The sequence below is a fragment of the Sarcophilus harrisii genome, chromosome 3, assembly GCF_902635505.1.
Source record: "Sarcophilus harrisii chromosome 3, mSarHar1.11, whole genome shotgun sequence".
Taxonomy (NCBI): Eukaryota; Metazoa; Chordata; class Mammalia; order Dasyuromorphia; family Dasyuridae; genus Sarcophilus; species Sarcophilus harrisii.
The window spans coordinates 393,254,215-393,278,487 of NC_045428.1; the positions used below are offsets into that span (position 1 = coordinate 393,254,215).

The 24,273-nt window shown below is 33.6% G+C and overlaps 1 protein-coding gene across 3 annotated transcripts in view; it reads left to right on the plus strand.

Moving 5' to 3' along the window:
* The window catches only part of CCDC141 (coiled-coil domain containing 141), a 257,825-nt gene that overhangs the window by 87,177 nt on the left and 146,375 nt on the right, over window positions 1-24,273 (plus strand). For all 3 annotated transcript variants that reach the window (XM_031960388.1, XM_031960387.1, XM_031960389.1), the window contains one exon: window positions 12,390-12,506. In XM_031960388.1, coding sequence (XP_031816248.1) covers window positions 12,390-12,506 — 117 coding nt within the window. The remainder of the gene's footprint in view (window positions 1-12,389; window positions 12,507-24,273) is intronic.

Here is a 24,273-nt window from a genome sequence, read left to right on the forward strand (position 1 = left end):
TGAAATTGATTACCATAAGAAGGAACAAAGACTTGATAAAAGAATAAACTGTAGCTTAACAAGGGCCAAATGGAAACAATTAATGGCTGTCTGGGCAATGTGTGATTGCTATACAAGACGACATGATTTCCACCCCAAATAACAAATCTGGGAAGGATAGTTAACAATATTCAATATTTTTACTTTACATTATTTCATTGGATCTTCATAACTTCATGAGATAGGAACTATTTTATGCCCATTTTGCTGATGGGAAAACTGAGCTGATGGAAGTTAAATGACTTGCCTATGGTCACACATCTCCTAGAGTAAGAATCTAAGGTAAAATTTGAACTTGTGTCTTCTTGACCCCAAGGTCAAAACTATTCACTAATATCACCTCAATTAGTAATGACCATTATTGTTGTTAAGGTTTTTTTTTTTTTTTTCAGTCACTTTTGATTTAATGACCTCCATTTGAAGTTTTTTTGGAAAAGATAATGGAATGGTTTGCTGTTTCTTTCTCCTGCTAATGATGATCCTTAAATAATGCTTTAAGTTTTATGAAGTGTTTTGTATACATATTTGTTCACAATCCTATAAAGGTACTAATTTTTATAATTCCCCCTTTCATGTAAAACAACTTTTAAGATTAGTTGGCTTTTAAAGTTCTGAGCTCCAAATTCTATCCATCCCTCCCTCTTTCCCCTCCCCCTTTTCTGAGATGGAAAGCAATCTGATATAAGTTATATATGTACAATTATGTAAAATATTTCCAGTTAATCATTGTGTGTAAGAAGAGAGAGAGAGAGAGGAAAAGAGAGAGTGGCAGGGGGTGGGGGAGAGAAGTAAGTAAGTAAGAGAAAAATAGTATGTTTCAATCTGTTTTCAGACAACATCATTTGTTTCTCTGGAGACAAATAGCGTTTTTCATCCTGGGTCCTCTGAGATTGTCTTGTATTTGTCATTGTATTGCTGAGAATAGCTAAGTCATTCACAATTCATTGTACAGTACTGCTGTTATTCTGTACAATGTTCTCCTGGTTCTGCTCATTTCACTTTGCATCAGTTTTTACAAGTCTTTCCAGGTTTTACTAAAATCATCCTGTTTGTCAAAAATATTCCATCACAATCATATACCACATCTACTTTAGTCATTCCTCAACTGATGGGCGTCCCTTAAATTTTGAATTCTTAGATACCACAAAAAGAGCTGCCATATTTTACTACAAATAGATTCTTTTTTCTTTTTATGAAAAGAAAACTTTTTAATGATGTCAGTCAACTTAATTAGTCCATTTAACTTCCTAACCTTAATTTGAAGTTCCATAATTTTATCCAAGTCTTCATTTTCCAACCTAGGTTTTCTCTTTATGAGTAAAAAATCAACAATATGGAATTTCATAGTAATGAATATAAAGACTTGCATTTAGATTTCTTAAAATAACCTATAGAGGCAGCTAGGTGGCCCAGTGGATAGAGCATCAGCCTTGAAGGCAGGAGGACCTGAGTTCAAATCTGACCTCAGACACTTAACACTTCCTAGATGTGTAACCCTGGGGAAGTCACTTAACCCCAATTGTCTCAGCAAAAAAAATAAAATAAAATAACCTATGGAATGGTCACACAGCTGGTAAGTATCTGAAGCCATTTCTGGACCCAGTTCTTCCTGACTCCAGACCTAGCACTATCTGCCACTAGCGAGGCCCCGAAAATGAAAAGACAAAAAACAAATATTCCTTAAAAATTAAATTTTATTGTAAGAAAGACCCCCATGGATACATAAAGCAAATACGACATTTATAGAGATTAATTTCTCAAGGGAGGATACTAGCAATAGGGGTATCAGGATAGGATTTCTGGCAAGTACTATTTGAACCAACTATTTGAAGGAAACTAGGGATTCTGTGAGGGGAGAGTGCATTCCAGACATAATAACCAGGTTGTACAAACTCATGAAGATAAGGAATAAAGTATTATGCATAGGTCAGATTAGTAGAAATGTTCAGTGCTTGAAGGGTCTGGAAAGGTAAGAAGGAACTGAATTGGAAAGTCTTTAAAATGAAACTTACTAGAAATATATTTGGTAAACAGAAAGCTATGATTTGCAGGCTGTATTAATAGAAAACTGGCATCTGTATAAAATATGATTTTAGGTTATATTAATAGAAAAATAGCATCTGAAACAGTTAAGATTTATAGACCCTGTGTAGCCCACCTTGGTCAGGCCAGATCTGGAGCTTTCTATCTAAAGATAATTCTAAGACTCTTTTATTAGTGAGAATATTACCAAACTAAAAGCATGTCTAGAGAAGGCTGCAACTTTATGAAAACAGGACTGTGTAGTTGGAAAAAGAGAAGATTGGAGAAAGAGGTGATTATGATAATCTTCTTTGTAACTTCTATCCTTTATTCTTAGTCCTGTCTTTTGGAACCAAACTCTAGTTTTTCAATAAAAGAACTTGATAGATAAAGGCGTCAGTATGATCTTGGATAAACCTCTTGATATTTGTAGATCTCAGTTTCTGCATCTCCAAAATAAGAGTTGGACTAGATGTCTATCTAAGGTTGTCAATTTTCAGTGGTATCTAACTCTTTGTGACCCCTTTTAGGATTTTTTTTTTAGCAAAGACATTGTCATTGTTTGTCATTTCCTTTGTTAACTTATTTTATAAATGAGGAAACTGAGGAAAGCAGGGTTAAGTGACTTGCCCAGGCTCATATAACTAGTAAGTGTCTGAGACCATTGAACCGATTTCAATTCAATCAACTCCTGATTTCAGCAATCTATCCATTGTGCCATCTAGCTACAAACTGAGATGAGTTGCTTAAAGTTTCAGAGCACAAGATAATTTTCACTGTTGGCAATGTTCCTTATACCAATAAAATCAAAGGTCTGATTAAAAAAATGCAAGCCAAGATCATCATATAGCAGCCTTATTTTCATTAATAGCATTTAGCTGTTGACTCATTGAACTTGCAGTACACCAGAATTCCCAATTGAACTCCTATTGAAATAATGCCTTTCCAGTTTTATATTTGTGGTTGGTTTTTTGAACCCAAGGGTGAGACTCTATCATTTTCGAGTGTAGCTCTGTGCACATGGATACAGTGCCAGTTCAAATCTGACCCCAGATACTTACTAGCTGTGTGATCCTGGGCAAGTCATTTAACCCTATTTGGTCTCAGTTTCTTCTGTAAAATGAGCTGGAGAAGGAAACAACAAACCACTACAGTATCTCTGCCAAGAAAATCTCAAATGGGGTCACAAAGAGTTGGACACAAGTGAAATAACTGAAAGTTATAGATGGAAGATCTACTTGTATCTTGGCCCTTCCCCTTTTCCCCCTCCCCAAATCCTACATATTCCCTTTGGTGGCACCCTTAATTTTAAAAAATAAATATCCTTTAAGTATATTATAGCTAGTACATAATAAATATACAATGCTCTCTCCCATTCCTTCCTCCTCTTATGTTGTCACAGGGGTGCAAATATGCCTAATTCCTTCCTTGTCCTGCTGCATGGTTGTTCTGAGTCTTGATCTCTAAGATTGATTACTAGTGGAATGATCAGACACAAAAGAACCATTATGTCCACAGATAGGTGTTGTGGAAAGGAAAATATTCTTTATCTTCTCTTGCCCACCTCCAATTAATTAAAATTCATACCTTACTCCCTCACCTTCTTGTAAATTAAGGAACCACCTTTATGTCTCCTCCATTTTTTTTCTTAATGTTTATGTTGCTGAGACCATGTTAAAAATGAGCATTATAAAGTACCATTTAAATCACTTATCATTCATTCTTTTGACAGCAGCTGCTATAATTTAAAAGCTTATAAAGCTAGTTTGGAGTAGCTGCAGCTTTGCAAAGGGGAGAGCTGTAGCAGATTCATTGGAAAGCCACTGAAGTCGATATGCCCTCTGTTATTTAGAGTGACTTGTTTTCAGCAGCAGGGAATGTTTGTGAGAATCAAGTTACAGGCTGCTGAGCATCCCTTCCTCAGCCAGGTTCAGCCCAATACAGTAAATTTGATCTAAGTGGCTACCCACATGTGAAAATGCCACACAATGAGATGTAACCAGCCTCATGATGATCTTGTTACTCCTGAGACCAGGATTGGCTTTCTTTAACTTGTTTCTCAAAGCATATCTGGTAGTAAATGTGCAGGCTCAGGAAAACTGCAATCTGGCATCAGGGGGCAAGGAGTGGATAATAGTCAGGACCCAGAGAAATCTTTAATCATGCAGGTTCTTACTGCATTTCACCTGCGGTTTTTATGGGAGGGGAGCATTTCTTGAAAGAGACTAGGAAATGTGATATGGACTAAGTTAATTGAATGTGTTGGGAAAACCCTAGGTAGCTTTAAAAATATTAAAATCCTCCTTCCCCAACACAATAATAATAAATAACAGATGTGTTGTTATAAAGTTAAAAAACACACTTCATTCAAAATAGCTCGTGAAATAGGAAGTACAAATATAATAACTGATATTTAGATAACACTTGAAGATTTAGAAAGTATTTAACTCATTTGATCTTTCCATCTTGGTGAAGTGTTATTAGTTATTCTTATTCCTTTTTTACAGATGAAGTAATTGAGTTTACATGACTTGGTCAGAATTACGTAACTAATTAATATCTGAGGCTTAGATTTGACTCCAGGTTTTCTGATTTCAAGCGAAGTAAGTTCTAATCAACATGTACTTCTGTGATTCCATCAGGATGGGTTCTTTCTTTGCTTAGAGAAGATTAAAAAGTTTTTATAGTTTTCAGTCAATCAGTCAAGCATTTATTAAGCACCTTCTATGTGTCATGTACTGTATTACCAAAATGCTGGAGGCACATATATAATATCAAGACAATCCCTCTTCTCCAGAAGTTTGGATTTTAATAGAGGAAGACAGAACATATAGGGGAATGGTGACAAGAGAAGGGTCTTTTTTTGGGGGGGGGGGAGGAACAGAAATAGTGAATAGAACAATACTGGAAAAAGCTGATTGAAACACTTTTTTTTAATAAGAAGGAATATGGTACTGATCTCACTATAATTTCCAAAGCAAGAAGTGGAGAAAGAAGATGGGAAGGTAGTATGTACCACTGAGGTTTGCTCCTAAGCAGGAGATCAGGGGGGAATAGATTTGATCATGGGAGAAGGAGCCAGAGGGTTCCCCTACCTGACATACTACACCATCCATGGGGTCTTCTCTGATGAAAGCTGTGGAGTGATACTATAAATCTATCAAGGGTTTTCTTTTTTTAAAAAAAAAATTTACATTCTTTTTTATTATTTATTTTATTTTTTATTTACAAAAAATATGCATGGGTAATTTTTCAACACTGACCCTTGCAAAACCTTATGTTCCAACTTTTCCCCTCTTCCCCCCCTCTCCTAGATGGCAAGTAGTCCAATACATGTTAAATATGTTAATCCAATATGTTTACATATTTATACAGTTATCTTGCTGTACAAAAAAAAAATCGAATCTAGAAAGAAAGAAAAAACCTAAGAAGGAAAACAAAAATGCAAGGAAACAAAAACAGAAAGAGTGGAAATGCTATGTTGTGGTCCATACTCATTTCCCATAGTTCTCTCTCTGGATGTAGCTGATTCTCTTCATCACTGAATAATTGGAGCTGTTTGAATCATCTCATTGTTAAAGAGAGAGCCACATCCATGAGAGCTGATCATCGTATAGTCTTGTTGTTGAAGTGTTTAATGATCTCCTGACCCTGATCATTTCACTCAGCATCCATTCATGTAAGTTTCTCAAGACCTTTCTGAAATCATCCTTTTGGTCATTTCTTACAGAACAATAATATTCCATAACATTCACATACCATAACTTATTCAGCCATTTTCCAACTGATGGGCATCCATTTAGTTTCCAGTTTCTTGCCACTACAAAGAGACCTGCCACAAACATTTTTGCACATGTGGGTCCCTTTCCCTCCTTTAAGATCTCTTTGGAATGTAACCCAGTAGAAACACTGTTGGATCAAAGGGTATGCACAGTTTGATAACTTTTTGAGCATAGTTCCAAATTGCTCTCCAGAATGGCTGGATTCGTTCACAACTCCAACAACAGTGCATCAGTGTCCCAGTTTTCCCGCATCCCCTCCAACATTTGTCACTATCTTTTCCTGTCATTTTAGCCAATCTGAAAGTAAGCCTTTTATTGTCAATAGTCTTGACAGTATCCCGAGCTCCTAATATAATTGTGTTTTGCTTTCATACCTTGAGGCTATACAAACATTTCTCCCTTCAGAACCTTTTTGGTGAGAAAAAAGACAAGGAAAGTAATAAAGGAAGCATATTTAAAATGTAAAAAAGTAAATATAGTTTGGGGAAGGAGAGCATTGGAGGGGAAATCAGGAAAGGCTTTATGTACAAGATGGATGTTGAATGGAGTATTAAAAGGAAAAAAAAATCTAAAATGAATTCTCTATAATTCTCATCCCTATCTTTCTCAGTTTAATTTTATCATTTTTTTTACAATTAATATTCATTTTTTCTTTCTCCTATTACTTCTCTATGCTCCCATTGAACAGTAAACAATAAAAGGAAAAAATAAAATCATAACAAATATACATAATAAAGCAAAATAAGTTCTCATATTAGCCACTTCCAAAATATTTGTTTCTGGATCTTATGCTTATCATCATTTTGGTAGGAAGAAGATACTGTATTTTGTCTTTGATCTTTTGTGAGCATGTCGTTGTAATAATGAGTTCTATTCTTTCAAAGTTATTTGTTTTTATCATGTTGTCATTGTATAAAATATTCTTCTTATTCTGTTTACTTCACTCTGGGCAATACAGAGGTCTTTCCAATTTGGTGTGAAATTATCCATTTCATCCTTATGGTACAATAGTATTCCATTCCATTCATATAATTTGTTCAGCCATTCACCAATTAATGGGTACCCCTTAACTTTCAATATTTTGCTACTCTGAAGAGATTTGTTATAAATATTTTTATACCCATGCAGGTTTCTTTGATTTAGTGATTTGAGATGTCTTCATATGATTGTTGATCACCCATATCTTTCCATAAATTTTCTGTTTTGATTGCCTGAGGGTACCTGTGTAGAGCCATTTAAACTATTTCTTTTCATTTGCAATTCAAAGTAATATATACTTCAAAGCCTACACAAAGCTGGACAATGTTTTTAATCTTTTATTCTTGGTACAGGATGATAGAATAGAAAGATAATGGTATTCAAAGTCAGAGGACCTTTGTTCAAATCCTGATTCTGCTACTTACTACCTAGGTGACCATTAAAGTTATCTCTTCTCTTAGGGTTTTAGTTTTGTCATCTGTAATCAATAAATACAAAGTACCTACTATGTGCCAAACGTGCTAAGCACTGGAAATTGAAGGAGTTAGACTGGATCACCTCTAGGAATTGTTTCTGCTTTAATTCTATGATCTTATTATTCTATGATGAAACAACCTTTTCAGAATATACATGACTTCTTTGGTATCTCTTTTACTTCCCTCATTGTGTGTGCATTATTGGTAGTAGTGTGCAATAGCCAATTTACACCCAATATACATTTTACCATTGACCTGCAATTTTGATATTTCTTCAAACATAATGTTCTGTGATTCACAGCCATATAAAGCTATTAGAGAAATTTATTTGTTTGTAATATTTAATGTTTTCTAGCGGCAGGCATCTAAGGATTGATGCCCCGTTTCTGTTGTTGTTTCTTTCATTCTCAATGAGGACCAATTTCTGGAGATGACGTAATGGAAGTAAAGTGACTAGTTCATGAACAGTATACTGATACCAGAACTGAGATTCAAACCCATACCTCCTGACTCCAACTTAAGCACTTTCCCCAAAATTTCACAGTTGCCTCTTGTGCTCATTTTGCTGCATTAGCACAGTAGCCATATTTGGTCAGTAGGAATTCAAATATCCTTAGAATTCCAAGCCATTGACTTACTCATCTAACATCTATATTTGTTAGTTCAGTGTATTCAAAATCTTAAGGATTTAGGAACACCTGTTCAAATTCATTTTTTTTTTCCATTCCAGCCCCTGCATTCACTGTCTCTATTAAGGAATTTTCAACAATCTTGAGACCTCTTCACCAATAAGGTCACAAATGATGTAAAACTATAAAGAAACTAGAGCTTTTTAAATAATGATGTAATATGGCACACATGGATCTTGTTATTTTATTATTAACTAATCACTGACACAAATGGCTATCCTAGTCATGCAGCAATCCAATTTCAAATCAGGAAAGTTTGGGAATGATTTGGCTTCAATCCTGTTTTCCAATCACTTTGCCTGATTTGGGCAACCTTCAGTTATCAAAGAAAAACATAGAATCAAAGCAGAAATAAAAGAAATATTATATCCTCTGTCTTTGTCACCATGGACAGGTAGAGATTTTACCCTGATCTATTATGGTCCATGCAAAGTAAGTTTTAACATTTTTTATTAGATGAACCATTGATTTAGTTGAGTCCCTTCTTAGATGTCAAATCTAGACTGGCTGGCTTCAAGCCCTGTCAGAGTCCCACATTTGCTGAGACTTTGTATTCTGATCTTTTCAAATTCACAATATTGTAACCTTGATTTTCCTTTACCTAAAGGCAATTTTTTTGCTTTTGGGAGTAAAAAATAAAAAAAAGGTGTACGGACTGAAATAGCTGTAAAATTGTTGAACTACCCCAAATGGAAATCAAGCAATTACAAGAACAGGGAGAGTTTTCAGGGCACAGAGAAAGAAACAATGGTCTGTTGCCTCTAGCAGCATTGCTTAGTGATATGGCTTCATGAGGATTTGTCAGATCACACTGAACATGACAGTCAAACTCTAATTGTGAAGTTCAGTGTAGATTTTTCTGGGTCAGTACCAATCTTAAAAAAAAGAAAATAAATTCAGCAGTTAAGAAAATAAAGCTCTGCAAAAGAGAATATTCTCAATTTGGCCATATGCATTAATCTGAGGTTAGATGAATATAATCACTATAACCATTGGAAGAAACCCTGAAGTATCTTGTAGTGTGATAAAGCATGTATAGATTTTGATCCTGCTTCTAGGAAGAACTCTACCATAGCTGAAGAGAGTTTGCTATAGACACCAAGATAAAGGAGAATTTAAAGTTATACTTACCCTTGTTTGGGAGAGCATATTTTCTCAAGCAAGCTTAAATTATTGCCTGCTTGAACACCAGCGTTTTTAAGGTTGAACCAACTCAGAAAGTCTCTTAAGGATATAAGGCTTGCCCTATTTCTTTGCATTGTGTGTGTAATACAAAAATAGTGCCAGTTTTTTTCCTTGGATATTTGTAATTCTGTTGTGATTAAAAGAAAAAAAAAAAAAAAGAAAGAAAATCAACCATCCATGTACCAGAGAGACATATGGAGCTACTAACAATATGTTTCATAAAGTCTTTTTATTTTAGCATTGGTAAAATTTGGTTTTATTGCACAGGGAAAAAAAGAACTCACTTCAAGGCCTCATTAACCACTTTGCCATTGTGTTGAAATTAAATTAAATTAATGATCTTCTTTGCTTTTATCCAGTTTCTTCAATAATTCCCTTGTTTATTTGTGATTTTTAAATGGGTTCATGGCGTGTTTTTTTGTGATAAAGGGTTTTTTCTACTATTAAAATTGGAAAAATTAATGAACACCTTTTATGTCTATTGATGAATAAACAATCTCAATGGCTTCAACTTAATGCACATTATACTTACCAAGTAGCTTAAATAGCACTTTAAACAGGGTAGTGAAATGCTTTTATTTCTTAAGAAATTAAAATTAGAATAGGTATCTTCTTTTTTAAAATTTGTAATACTATTTTATTTTTTTTCCAATTACATTTAAAGATAGTTTTCAAGATTCACTTTTATAAGATTTTGAGTTCCATGTTATTTTCCCTCCCTCTTCCCCAGGATGGTAAACAATTTGATAGAGGTTATATATATATATATATATATATATATATATATATGTATATATGTATATAATATTAAACCTATTTCTACATTAGTTATGTTGCAAAAGAAGAATCCAAACAAAAAGGGGAAAACTATGTAAAAGAAAAAAAAGAGAAAATAGTAATGCTTCAATCTTCACAGAATGATATCTTCAATACTACTCCAGTAAACTTTCTTATCCAGCATGGAAGGGGAGATTTTGCTTTATTCCTTAATCTTCCTACACCTCACTTTTCTTAATTATCAGGAGAAATTAAATTAAATAATCTTTAATCATACTCTTATCCTGAAGAAGAACTTAAAGATTTTGTGGTAATTTAGGATCATTTTTAGTATCATCATGCTTTGTTATATTTATCAAGTATATAGGGAGTGGAATATTTAGCCAGGAAAAGGGATGATTTAGGGGTTGTTTTCTTCATGGCACGTCATCTATCATATTGATGAATCATCTTCATGTTTGAAACCTTCAAATATTTGAAAGGCTAACACATGAAATGATAACATTAAAATGGCATTTATATAGAACTTTAAGATTTACAGAGTACTTTATACTTGTTAACTCATTCAAACCTCACAAAACTCTATGATCATTATTCCCATTTTGCAGATGAGAAAACTAGCTTAAGTAGGCAGGATTTGAATTTATGTCTTCCTGACCCCAAGTCCTGTGCTCTAAGTGCCATCTAGCTATAGGAATAAATTTGTTCTGTTGAACACCAGAAAACATAATTACCAACAGTGGATGAATGCTTCAAAGTGGCCAGTTTAGGCTTCCTGTAAAGAAAACATCTCACAATGTGAGCTAACCAAAAATCAAAGAAGTTACCTTAGGAGGTCATGCAATCTCTTTACTAGAGCTCTTCAGGGAAAGGTGGGGTGACCACTTTTGAGGAATGTTGGAGTGGATGCTCTTCAAGATACCTTCCACTCCCAAAATTCTGTGATTTTATAGTCTAAGATTTGGCAGAAATTCTGATCAATAGAGATTTCTGGTTGAAGAATACTGGCTAAATTATCATGTACTGAGAATAAACCCCCAGCATTATTATAAAAGATGTTAAAATTTCAGGCAGACCCTAGTAACTCATCACTCATTAGCTTCTTTTGAAAATCAACCAACCAACTACTCTGGGGTTTATAGGGTTATTGATTTAGCTCCAAAGGCAACCTTACAAATCATCTTGAACAACCCTTCTCATTTTACAGGTGAGAAAACTGAATTTCAGGGATCCAAAGTAAGAAGAAAGAAGACTCTAGATTTGAATTTACCCAAATTTATTTTATGCACATATTTGTGCACACGAGTATCTTCTTTTTAAAATTTGTAATACCATTTTTTTCAATTACATTTAAAGATATTTTTCAAGATTTACTTTTATAATATTTTGAGTTCCATCTTATTTTCTCTCTTTTTCATGGACAAATATAGGAAGGAGCTATTTTCCCTCTGGGCCAACCTACTTCCTATACCTCCTTAAAGGAGAGCATATAATCTATTTTCCATGAACCTTAATGGTTCAAGAAATAACCTTGATGACAAAGATCTAGGATGATCTCTAATATTTCTTTACCTCTGTTTTGATTGTATTGTTTTCTTTGATAATCAAAGATTGCCCAGATTGTGCAGAGTAATTGGAAAATATCGTGAGACCAAATAACTCTCATTCTCTTGAATTGAGATTAGGTTGTTGCATGCTAAAACAGCCATTTGTATGGGTGATTAGTTAATAATAATATCATAAGATCTATGCATTCATTCATTTAAAGAGATATAGCTTCCTTTGGAATTCTCCATCATTTCTTTTGCTTAAACACTATTCATGATATGTTCTATTGTTTATATCAAATTGAAATGAGTAAATCATTCTTTCTGTCATTTACAATATAAGTGGACCTTTTCAAACCACTCCATTTATTTTTTGAGTATAGATTTCCCAGGAAATGCAGCAAACCCAATCCTCTTGCATTAACTCTCTACAATAGAAAAGATTTTTCTACACAGAGCTATTTAATATTGTCATAGGTAACTGTGAAGCTCCTCAGATTCATCATTTCATATGTGAAAAAGAATACAATTTTAGAGATGCTTTTGTTTTAAAAGAATGTATGATTTATATCCTGCTTGGGAATATATTTTAGTCCTTCCTTGTTAGAGCTGAGATGGGGTTATTTTCTTCATGGCATGTCATCTACCAAACTGATAAATCATTTTCATACTTTTCTGGATTTTTCCCCCTTCACCTGAGCAGGTGGTATTTTATATGAAGAAAAATGAAAACCTGATGATACTGACTTAATGCATGAGATAAGTTTAAAAGAGAAATTGGATTAGTTTGTTAAATCTTGAAAGGTTGAGGAAATATTTCTAAAATCTTACCCTCTTGCTCTGATCTTTTGAATGTAATATTTGTTGTCATTGTTGTTGTTATTTCTCTTCTAGGTAACCTGCTGGTTTCAGAAAACCATAAAAGATTTACAAAAACAGCACCTAGGTTCATCACTGTCAGAAAATGAAGAATTAATTCATAAACATAAGGAACTGGTATTAAAAGCAAAGGTAAGACATCTCTGAATTTCTCTAAGTTGATAAATTATAGATGGGTTGCAATCTGCATTGGTAGATGGTGAAGGAAAATACTTTTCCCACAATGATGGAATTACAGGCCTTTGACATAAATATAAAAGTTTTTTTTCTTTTATTAAGATTTTTATTCCCCAAACATATGCACAGATAATTTTTCAACACGGACCCTTGCAGAGCCTTGTGTTTCAGATTTTCCCCTCCTTCCCCTCACCCCTTCCCCTAGATGGCAAGCATAAATATAACAGTTTTGAAAATCATGTGATCTCAACCTTCCTTTTGGGATGGTATATATAGTTGGAGATTTCACATATATTTCATTCAACATTCATATCTAATAAGAATATCTATATTTCAATATGTGATTAATTTGTTGTCCTGTGTTCTGGCATAAATTCATATACATATTCATACATACATGCATGTGCAGATACATACATGTATATAGTAGCTAGACATTTTTTCTCATTATAGTATCATTGTCACATTACTTTTATTCTTTTCTATTTATTTTCACATTTTAAAAAGATTTTATTTTTCCAAATACATGCAAAACTAGTTTTCAACATTCACCTTTGCAAAACCTTTTATTCCAAATTTTTTTCCCTTCCCCTACCCTTCTATATAGATAGTAAGCAATCCAATATAGGATAAACATGTGCAATTCTTCTAAACACATTTCCATGTTCATCATACTGCACAAGAAAAATTAGATCAAAAGGGGAAAAGACAGAAAAAAGAAAAAACAACCTGCAAGCAAACAACAACAAAGGTGAAAATACTATGCTTTAATCCATACTCAGTCTCCATAAATCTCTCTCTCTCTCTGATGCACTTTTCATCACTAGTCTATTGGAATTGCCTTGAATCAACTCATTGTTAAAAGAGCCAAGTCCATCACAATTGATCATCATGTAATCTTGTTACTGTATGCCATGTTCTCTTGGTTCTGTTCATTTTATTTAACATAATGAAATCAGCCTGCTCATCATTTATTATATAACAATAATATCCCATTATATTCATACACCATAACTTATTCAGTCATTCCCCAACTGATGGTCATTCACTCAATTTCCAGTTGCTTGCCATTATAAAAAAGGCTGCCACAGACAGTTTTACACTTGTGCGTCCTTTTCTCTTTTATGATCTTTTTTGGGATACAGAAAAAAAAGGTTTTTTTTCTTTTTTTAAGCTTTTTATAGTGATATACTGAGATACTGCTGGATCAAAAGATATGTACAGTTTGATAGCCCTTTGGGTATAGTTCCAGATTGCTCTCCAGAATGGTTAGATCATTTCACAACTACACCAATAATGTATTAGTGTACCACTTTTCCCATATCCCCTCCAACGTTTGTCATTATCTTTTTCTGTCATGTTAGGCAATCTAAGCCTTATGAGGTGGTACCACAAGGGTGGTCTTAATTTGCATTTCTCTAATCAATAATGATTTAGAGCCCTTTTTCATATGTTTGGTCTTTTCTATTATAGAAAAAACTTATTGCCTACTCTTTCCCCCACTTCCTTTTCTTCTTCATTTTCCAAGAATTATACCTGCATCAGTATGTAGTTATCAAGGATACACTATGGAGTTATTGTAGAGTGGGAAAGAGAGGGGAGACAAAATTTCTAACTCATGTAATAATTATGGGATTTATAGTTTTCAGAAGTACTTTGTAGGAATTCTGTGGTGCTTAAAAGGTAAGAATGATCCCTTTCAGTTAGTCATGTGAGAATTATGAAGATTTGATGAGTATCAGCTGAATCAACTGGTAATGTTTAGCCTAGAAAAGAAAAGAAATAAGAGAAACATCATTTTGCCTTCAATATCTGAAGGGATATATTGTAGAGGAATGTTCTACCTCTTCAGCTCTATCTACCAGTCTTCCTGGCTTCCTTTAAATAGCAATAAAAATCTCATCTTTTATTAAAAGCCTTCCCCAAATCCTCTTAATTCTTTGTAGTGCCTTTCCTCTGTTAAGTCTTTCCTATTTATCATATGTGTGTGTGTGTGTGTGTGTGTGTGTGTGTGTGTGTGTATAACTATATATACATTTGTTTGAATGTTGTCTCACCCATTAGCTTATAAGGTCTTTGATCCCAAGGGCTGTCTTTTCCCTTTTTTCCTATCCCTAAGACTTATCATAGTACTTGACACATAGTAGGCACTTAAAATATATTGATTGATTGATTGTTTTCTTTGGCCCTAAAGGATTTAATTAAGAATGATGTTTGAAAATTGCAAATAAATGAAAAGATGAACAAAACTCTTGATTCATAGTAAAGCAAAATAAATTTCTGTTTTGACTATGTATGTATGTGTGTGTATGTATGTATGTATATTATAGATATACACAAATATATACATACATATATACTTGTGTGTTTAAATATGCATGTATTTGTACAGCTTGAATCCTTTATTTTTATGTCAGGAGAATGTATATAGCTTGCTTTATTATCAGTCCTTAAGAATCATGATTGGTCATTGTATAGATCAAAGTACATAAAACTGCCAAAGTTGTTTATTTTTACAATGTTGTTATTGTATAAATCGTTCTGTTCATTCTGTTTACTTCATCTTGTATCAATTCACTTAAGTCTTGCCAGTTTTCACTGAAAACATTACTTCCTACTCCCCAAAATAATGTCAAATGGCTACTTGCCCAAAAAGAATTCATAGAACTTAAAATAAACTTTAAGAGTCAAATGAGAGAGACTGAGGAAATTGTTTTTTAAATAGGAAAAACCCAGGCAAAACAAGAAGATTGTGAAAACAAAGTCAAACCATTAGGTAAGGAGATCCAAAACCTTAAGGAAGAAAACAATCCCTTCACAAATAGAATTGAACAAAGGGAAGCCAGTAAAGGTATGAGACAAAGAAATAAGAAAACAAAATATAAAAAATGTAAATGTGAAAAATCTCATAAGAAAGAGAAAAGATCAAGAGGAAATAATACAAGAATAACCAGACTATCTGAAAATTATGATCAAAAAAAGAATCTTGATACAAAAATACATGATATAATTTTTAAAAATTGTTAGAAAAAAAGAAAAGTAGAAATAGAAAAATATTTATGAATCCCTGCCTAAAAGAAATCCTATGAGGAAAACAGGAATATTATAGCCAAATTCCAAAACCCCCAGGTCAAGGAGAAAATATTATGAACAACAAGAAAAAAATCATTCAAATTTGACATAGCTACAATTAGAATCACATAAGACCTAGCAATAGCTAAATTAAAAGACTGTAGGTCTTGGAACTATATGTATGTATGTGTGTATATGTGTATACACACACACACACATACCCCCCCCACACACACACAAAATCAAAAAACAAAACAATTGAGGTTGTGGCCAAAAATCATACCCACAGAAATTAAACATAAATCTTGAATGGAAAAAAAGGCACTTGAGTTGTTAGTTTCAGGATTTTGTTCCAAAAAAGACCTGAATTTAATAGAAAATTTTTCATACTGGATACAAAAGAAATATAAGTTACCTATCAAAGACTAATTAATTACAAGAGGCTCAATAAGGACAAATGGAAATGTAAACCATATATTTAAGATTGTCCTTAGTAATTGGGTTGTTCAAAAGAAAGACTAAGGTAGAAATGAGTATGATATAATTCTAAAAATGGTAGGGAAAGGATGTAGGGAAAAATAAAAAGAATAATTATGCAAATGAGGTGTGAGAGAAAGAACTGACACTAAGAAACTAGATGGGGAAGGAGAGCTAATATTTTTGGAACCCTAATCTCATCAGAAATGGGTTAAAGAGGGAACAATACATATAAATTAGAAGAGTATAAAAGTCTCCTAAATTCAAAAAGCAATCTTGGGATAAAGGGATAGGGAACAGGGACAGGATAAGGGAGGGATTTTTGGAGAGAACTTTACTCAAATCAAACCTGAGTTAAAGAGAGAACAATGCATATATTTACAAGGAAACAAAAGTCTTCTAAATTTATAAAGAAATAAGGGATGAGGGAATAGGATGGGGGGGGGGTATAAAAAGATGTGTAAATTAACAGGAATGGAATAAGGTAGGTAGATTAATGAGAATGGGATAAAGAGGGAACTATATATATATATATACATATATATATGTATATATATATATATATATATGTATATATATATATATATTTGGAAGGTTATAAAAGCCTTTTAAATTCAGACAGAAACAAGAGGGTAAAGAGAAAAGGTAGAGGAAAAGAATAAGGGAGAGGATCCTTGGTGGATGGGGGAGTAGGTTAAATAACAAGAAGACAAAGTCATGGGTAAACATAAAGCAGAGGTGTCAGGAGGGATAGGAAATAAGAGATATACACAAATATAAAATAAAGATCAGAAGCAGAATTTATTATGCAAAAAAAAAACCAGGAGTAGTAATCATGATCTTAAACAAAGTTAAAACTAAAATAGATTTAATCAAAAGGGAAAAAACAGGGAAACTTTAATCAATATTGTTTTAGACTATTTAAAATATCTAGACAGTATAAGATTGGAATATTGTTATGGTATAAAAATAATAAAATGGTGGACTTAGAAAAATATGAAAAGATTTGAACTTATAAAGATGTTATCTACCTTCAGAAAAACAGAAGACAAGCATAAGTAATACATATATGTATATGAATGTATATGCATATATTACAATAGATAGCTATGTATATATATATATATATGTGTGTGTATTTGTGTATATATATATATTTGTGGTTATATATGTATTTGTGTATATATGCATATGCTTATGTATATATATAAAAATATATCCATGCTTACTTCTTGGGGAAAGTAGGGGAAGGAAAAAAATTAAATTAAAAAATGCACAGCAGAGAACAAAAGAAAACCTGCAAGGAAGCAAAGAAAAAGATGGACTGCTCTAAATACATTGTGCAGTATTTATCATATAGACTTTCCTGAAATGGAAATTCATTGCTTTATATTTTGAATCCTCTGTTAGGTTCTGTGTACATAGCAATGTTTTCTTTTTTCTTTTCTATTTTGTATTTGTTTAAAATTAAAACCAACAAAACAAACAAAAATCCACATCATTTCTTGTAATGGGATAATAATCCATCTCATTCGCATACTATGATTTGTTTAGCAATCACCCAGTTGTAGGGCAGCCTCATCTTTCAGTTCTTTGATATCTATCACAAAGATTTGCAATACATATTTTTCTTTATTCTCTTTGGCCTAGTAATAGTATCACTGTGTTGATGGATATGCACAGTTTAGCAACTTAATTGGTATGGCTCTAAACTGATTTTTCAGAACAACTAGAACAATTTCACAGTTCCAACAACAGTACATCAATATGCCTTGTTTCCTATAGTCTCTCTAGTATTTGTAATTTTCTTTTTGTCAATATGATGGGTATGATGCTTTAATCTATATTTCTCTAATTATTAAATTGGAATAATTTTTTTTTCATATAATGATTTTCTAGCTTGGAGATCTTTCTTATAAAACTGTCTGCTCTTATCCTTTAAACATCTATCAACTGGGAACTGACTTTTTTCTTGTAGATTTGAATCACCTCCTTATATGTCTTAGAAACAGAACTTTTATCAGTAAAACTTGCTACAAAGATTTTTTCAGTTGCCTGATTCTCTTCTAATTTTAACAACATTTAAATTAAAATTATCTGTCTCTTGTTTCATTATAAACGTACATTTTCCATACTTCCTTAATATACTTGTGATTTCACTGTTTATGTCTAAATCATTTATCCATTTTGATTTTATCTTAGTTATAAGATGTTGGTCCATACCTAATTTTTTCCTAAGTTCTTTACAATTTTCCTAGCAATTTTTGTCTTATGATGAGTTATTCCTCACAAAGCTTGGATCTTTGGGTTTATTGTGTGAAGTCTCCCCCCAAGTGACTTGCCCAGAGACACATAGCTGGTAAGTGTCTGGGGTCAGATTTGAACTCAGAAAGAGAAGTCTTTCTGACTCTAGGCGGTCTGGCACTGAGCCTTCCCTAGTATTAGCATGACTAACTGACAAAATGTGGTGGCTTTGAAAGTAATGTAGTTTTCCCATTTACTTCTTTTAACCATACCTACATGTTGTTGCCTTTTCTTAAATTGTCCTACTTTTTTCTGAAGTAGCAATTGGACCTAGTATCAATCAGAAAGACCTGGGTTACAATCGCACTTTAGACACTTTTACTAACGTGTGAAGCCATAAATAATTAAATCTCCGTGAGGATCAGTTTCCTCATCTTGTAAAATCAGGAGGCTAAGCTTGAAGACTTTTAAGGTTCTTTCTAACTCTAAATCCCTGAAATTATCTCAGTGGATCACCATAACCACAAAACTTGGGGTTGGGGAAGGAATTCAGCTAAGGCATAATAAGGTTCTCCTTTAACTTCTCATTTTAATTTTGGACAGATCTTTATTTTAATCTTGTTTCTTTGTAAACAACTAATTTGGGCATTTGACTTTATGTTTTCTTCTGTCAGCCTCTTCTGTATGGATCAGTTCAGACCATTGACATTGCTATTATGTTATTAGGTGGTTTGTAAAAGTCATTATTAGCCATTGCAATTTTATGCCTATTTCTCCTGTCCCACTATTTAAAAGGAAAAAAGAAAGGGGAATGTCATAAGAACTTGTTATTTGTAATTGGAATAGTGTGATTAATACGGTAGTGTAGTGGATAGGACACTGGATTTGGAGGTAGAAAGACTTTAATTCAAATCCAGACTTAGACCTGGGTAACGTTGGTCAGGTCACTTAATCTTTTTCTGTCCCAGTTTCCTCAACTGTAAATTGGGGGAAAAAATAGTACCTATCTCCTAGAATTGTTGTGAAAATCAAATGAGATAATCCTGTAAAATGCTTAATATGATTCCTGGTATGTACTTAATAAATCCTTGTTCCCTATTCTTTCTTCCTCTCCCTTCCCTTTCCTTTCTTCTCTTGGCAACCTTTCTTCCTCTAACTCCTCTTCCTCTGACCCCTTTTGTAATCCACCCTTTCTAAGTGTGTATAATCTCTTAAATTTACCATAATAAAATTATTTTACATCAGTCTTTTCTAACTGAAGGAGGGTTTGTTTTTACTTTTGTTTTTCTTATGGCTCTTCTTCTCTAACCCTAACCCTATTCTACTCTCTCTTTTAAATCTTTCTCCTCCTTTTCCTTGCCATAATCCAGTTCCTTGTTCATTTTGTTATTGCTGGAAAATGCTTAACAACCAATTCTTTAAGTGGAAAAAGTATAGGTGATACAACTTCTAAGTTTAATCTAAAATATTAACATTTTCTCATTTACTTTCATTTAAATGAGAAATGAAACAATAAACCAACCCTTGATTTTGTAGCATTTGCTGATTTCTGAGGTGTAAATGAAAATTCGCAATGAAAATTTAAATTGGCTCTCTTAAACCACTCTGAAAAGACTTCAGCACATCTCTGACTTCCTTTTTTCTCACTGTCCCTTTACATTGTTCAGATAAGATTGAGGTCCATTAGATTTCCCTTCCACATTCCCCCTACTCATCTTTATTGTTGTGAAGTTTTCTGGATGTCTCATAGGCCTCCCAAAATATACGTTTCCAATACAGATTTCCCTCAAATTTTACCCTCTTCCAAATGTCTCTTTTGCTGAATTCTAGGGTATCTCCACCAGAATCAGAAACCAGGGAGTAATTTGGTCTAGCTGGCACATGTTGCCATCCTCTCAGAATGTCTTGGTCTTCTAGAGAACCTGGTTTGATTGCTTAGGTTAGCATTAATGTGTTAATGGTGTCAGAATTCTTATTCCATAGGAGTTGCTTGCTCTGCTTGATGATCACTGCCATTTTTTCAGTCACCCAAGGTCACAGCCTCAAGTTAATCCTTGATTCATTGCTCTCACAGCTTCTATTCAAACCATTGCAAAATCTTGCTTCTCTTTCCATGATAACTCATATTATGTTCCTTTCTTTACACTCTAATTGCCACCATTCTCATTCAGACCTCATGCATGCACTATTATTAAAGCCTCTTATTTGATCTCCATGCTTCATCTTTCTTCTCTTCAATCCATCCCCACATAGCTGTCAAAGTGATTTTCCAAAAGAACAGGCCTGCCCACATCATTCCCCACCCAATAAACTCTATTATCTCTGGGGTCAAACAGAAACTTTTCTTTTGTCATTTAATGTTCTTCCCAACATGATTCCTTCTCATCTTTTTTTAGTTTCTTTGCCCGTTATTCCCTTCCATGGTTTCTTCAATCCAGACATGCTAGTCTATTTGCTGCTCTTTACCCATTACAATCCATCTTTAAATCGAACTTTCCCTAAGCATAGAATGTACTTCTTCTTTATTTCTGCCTTATAGAATCTCATTTCCTTCAAGATTTAGTTCAAATATCACTTTCTACAAAAAGCTTTTCCTTATTCTTGAGCTGTTAAGTAGTACCCTTCTTCCTCAAATAATTGTATTCATTGTATATCTTTCGTTCGCATACTTATAAATGTACAAAGTCTGCTCTTTCAAAATTAAAATTCCTTAAGATTAGGGACTAACTAGTTAATTCCTTTTTGTCCATGTATTGTTACTGCATAGTACAAGGCATAGCACAGATTAGGATCTCAATAGAAATGCATCTTTCACAGATCTATCCATAGATACATTAGAAATAATAATAGTTTGAAAGAAATATTTAAAAGTCATTTTAAAAAAAGACAAAATAAACCTATGCCTTAATAAAGGGAAAAGTATTTGGATAAGTTTTTCAGTGTGGTAGAATGAGTCTAATTGCCTTCTATGACTTTTTCCTAAGTCTTACATTTTTTTCTGATAAGTATTTAAAATACTTATTGGAGGTTTAGTGTAGAAATAAGTATCTAAATGTTTGGAAAAGATATTTTTAGATAGGTGAAATTTATTAAGGTAAACTTCTGCAAGTGAGAAATAGTGAAAACATTTGTGTATATAGTGAATAATGAAAATATCGTCAACTGGTACCTTCCTGTATAACACATTTAAAATCAATCTGGGCAGAAAACTAAAAGAGCTTTTTAGAAGCTAGACTTTGGTGCCCTAGACTTTAGAAAATTCTCAGACTTGCTAAACAGATATAGCTGATCAAGGAAGTAAGGAAATTACTGGCTTTCAAGTCCTCACTTAAATTTCCAAGATAGTAATGAACTTATAAAGTCTTTCCCCTCATTTAAATTCATATATTTCCCCTCAAAACTCTTTTTTAATACTTATTTTAAATATGATGTTGACCACACCTTTCCAGTGCTTTATATAGAAAGCATTTATTTTATACATTTTAACTCAAGTGTCTGCTCTTCTGTTCCCTTTATCTTCAAATCACTTTAGGAAACCAAGTGATCAGAAAAAAAAATTAGGCAAATTGAAGACTGTCACATTCTATTTGACAACACACACAGTTTTAGCAATGCTCCTTTGGAATAATTATCAAAATATTGAAAGCATAAATAAACTTGGGCCAACCAAATACTAATTATTTTGTAATCAAATAAGATTTCCATCTGCTTCCTCAAATAAATAATCACTGACATCTAAAAGGCAGCAAGACCAAGAAATATTTATTGCACTAATGTATGTACTACATGAGGATAAAAGAAATAAATGTTCGTGGATCAAAGAGGAGTCAAAGCAATGAGTAATGTAACACTCATCTCATATTAAACAAAGATTGCCATGATGGGATGCAGGGCTGTCTGCCCCATACTATTTAGCAGCTGGAAAAAGAGAAACAGAATCACTAAAGAGGAGAGACATATAGAGAAAGAACTAGTAAGAAAGGGTACAATTAACAAAGAGTCTCTTGAGAGTAGTTTCTCTCTCCTTTATACACAATCTTGATAAGATATAGCTAGTCCATCTCCTTCCAAATAGGATGGTACCTAACTTATTTTGGTTAAGTAAGTGTTTATCTTCTCAAATATCTGCAAGAAATCAAGAATTATTTTTTGAGTACCCAGTGTGTACCAGCATGGTATATTCAAGATACTATGTTTGATTTTTTAAAAAATGCCACATGAAAATGTTATACTTTGCTCTTACCACATGACCAGCACACCTTGTTTTCCATCCATCCATTCATTTCTGTGATGATATCCTTTACAACTCTTCTCCTATGCAATTCTTGTTCAATTGTGTTGTAGTTTACTATGAGCCTTTCCATTACCATTTTCAGGTGTGTTCATGTGTGCAATCCCCTCTCTTCTTCCTAGGCTAAACTCTCGATTTTTTTTCCCATGTCCTAAAACCTTTTTTATCCATGATGCTCATTCCATTCCTGGAATTTACACACTGGAGTATCCTCTGCTCCTATAGCTCCTCACTCTGATTGAAGACAGAACCTTCATTAAAGTAGGGTGCCTGGATAAGCGATTCTCATTCTTCTCCCAGTTTCACTCTGAATCTTTTTTGCCTTGTCCCTGGCTGGGTATCTCTCCATCCTCCATCTCCACCCAATTGCTAAACTTCTTCAGCTTCCTCGTGTTGTCTTCCTCCAGAATATAAGCTCCTCGAGGGAAGGGGCTGTCTTTCTTTGTGCTTGTATTTGTAGTCCCAGCATTCACTACAATACTGACACAGAGTAAATACTTGTTGATGACTGTACATACATGGGTATGTATATTCCATTTATCTGGCCTTGTTTTGTTACCAGTCTTGCCAGTCAACAATATTAACTGCTTCTTATTTTGCTTTAAATGCCTTAAAGTTTACTAAGTACTATAAATGTACTGTCTCAGAGGATTCAAACAAAAGTACATCCAGCACTTTAAAATTTCAAGCACAGAAATGATCTCAAAGTACACCAAATAACCACTGCTGATTTGAACATCCATTTTCCTAGCAACAGAAAATTGACAAATTGATCAAACATCTGAACATGGTCTGAACATGGACTTAATGTCAAATTTTCATGTAACTGGAGAGCTTTTAAGGCTTTATACAAGTTGCAAATGCTTTACAGGATTATACAAGTACTTTGCCTTTCCGGTTTCCAGTGGTAGTACTGTTCCTGTTAGAGCCATAAACTTTATTGCAGAAATGCCCTGCCTGAAATACATGTTGAATTTCTGATGAAAAGTAGCCACCACGAACAGGATGCTGCAAATGTTTTGTAGACAACTGAACTATTCCCCCACTAATGCATTTGTCCTAAGTCAAAGCTTTAAGAGGCACCGAGAATTTCATTTGCTGTTGTGTTTTTTTTTTTTTTTTTTCTACTAAGAGACACAGGCAGATGCATATCCTAGCTAGTGTGGTAAAAAGTAGCGTTTGCTCATATTAAACACCATTAAATTCTAAATAAGCCAGGCTGTTTGATTTTGTGGTTGTGTAGGGCACAGGAAATGGGTAAGATATATCAGAAGGGAACTGTATATTTTCCCATGCACATAGCAAGCAATTGCAAAGTGGAGTTTTTGTGTAAAACACAGGGAAGCTCATTTCTCTGCAGAATCCTTGAGAATAGTTCTATACAAGAGCATGGCTTATTTCCAAGGGGTTCCCATTGTGATTGTTACTATAAAGCATTTTCATAGACTCGGGCACTGTTAGTGCCAGAAAGGTCCCTAGAGAGAATCCAATAATAGAATTCCAGCATGTGAGAACCCGAATGGAACTAAGAGAAAATCTTGTTTTTATAGGTGACAAGTTTGAGTCCCCAAGAGTTGAGTCAACTTGCCACAAGCATGAGGTGATTGGCAGAGTTGCTGGTGGGGCTTAGATTTTGGG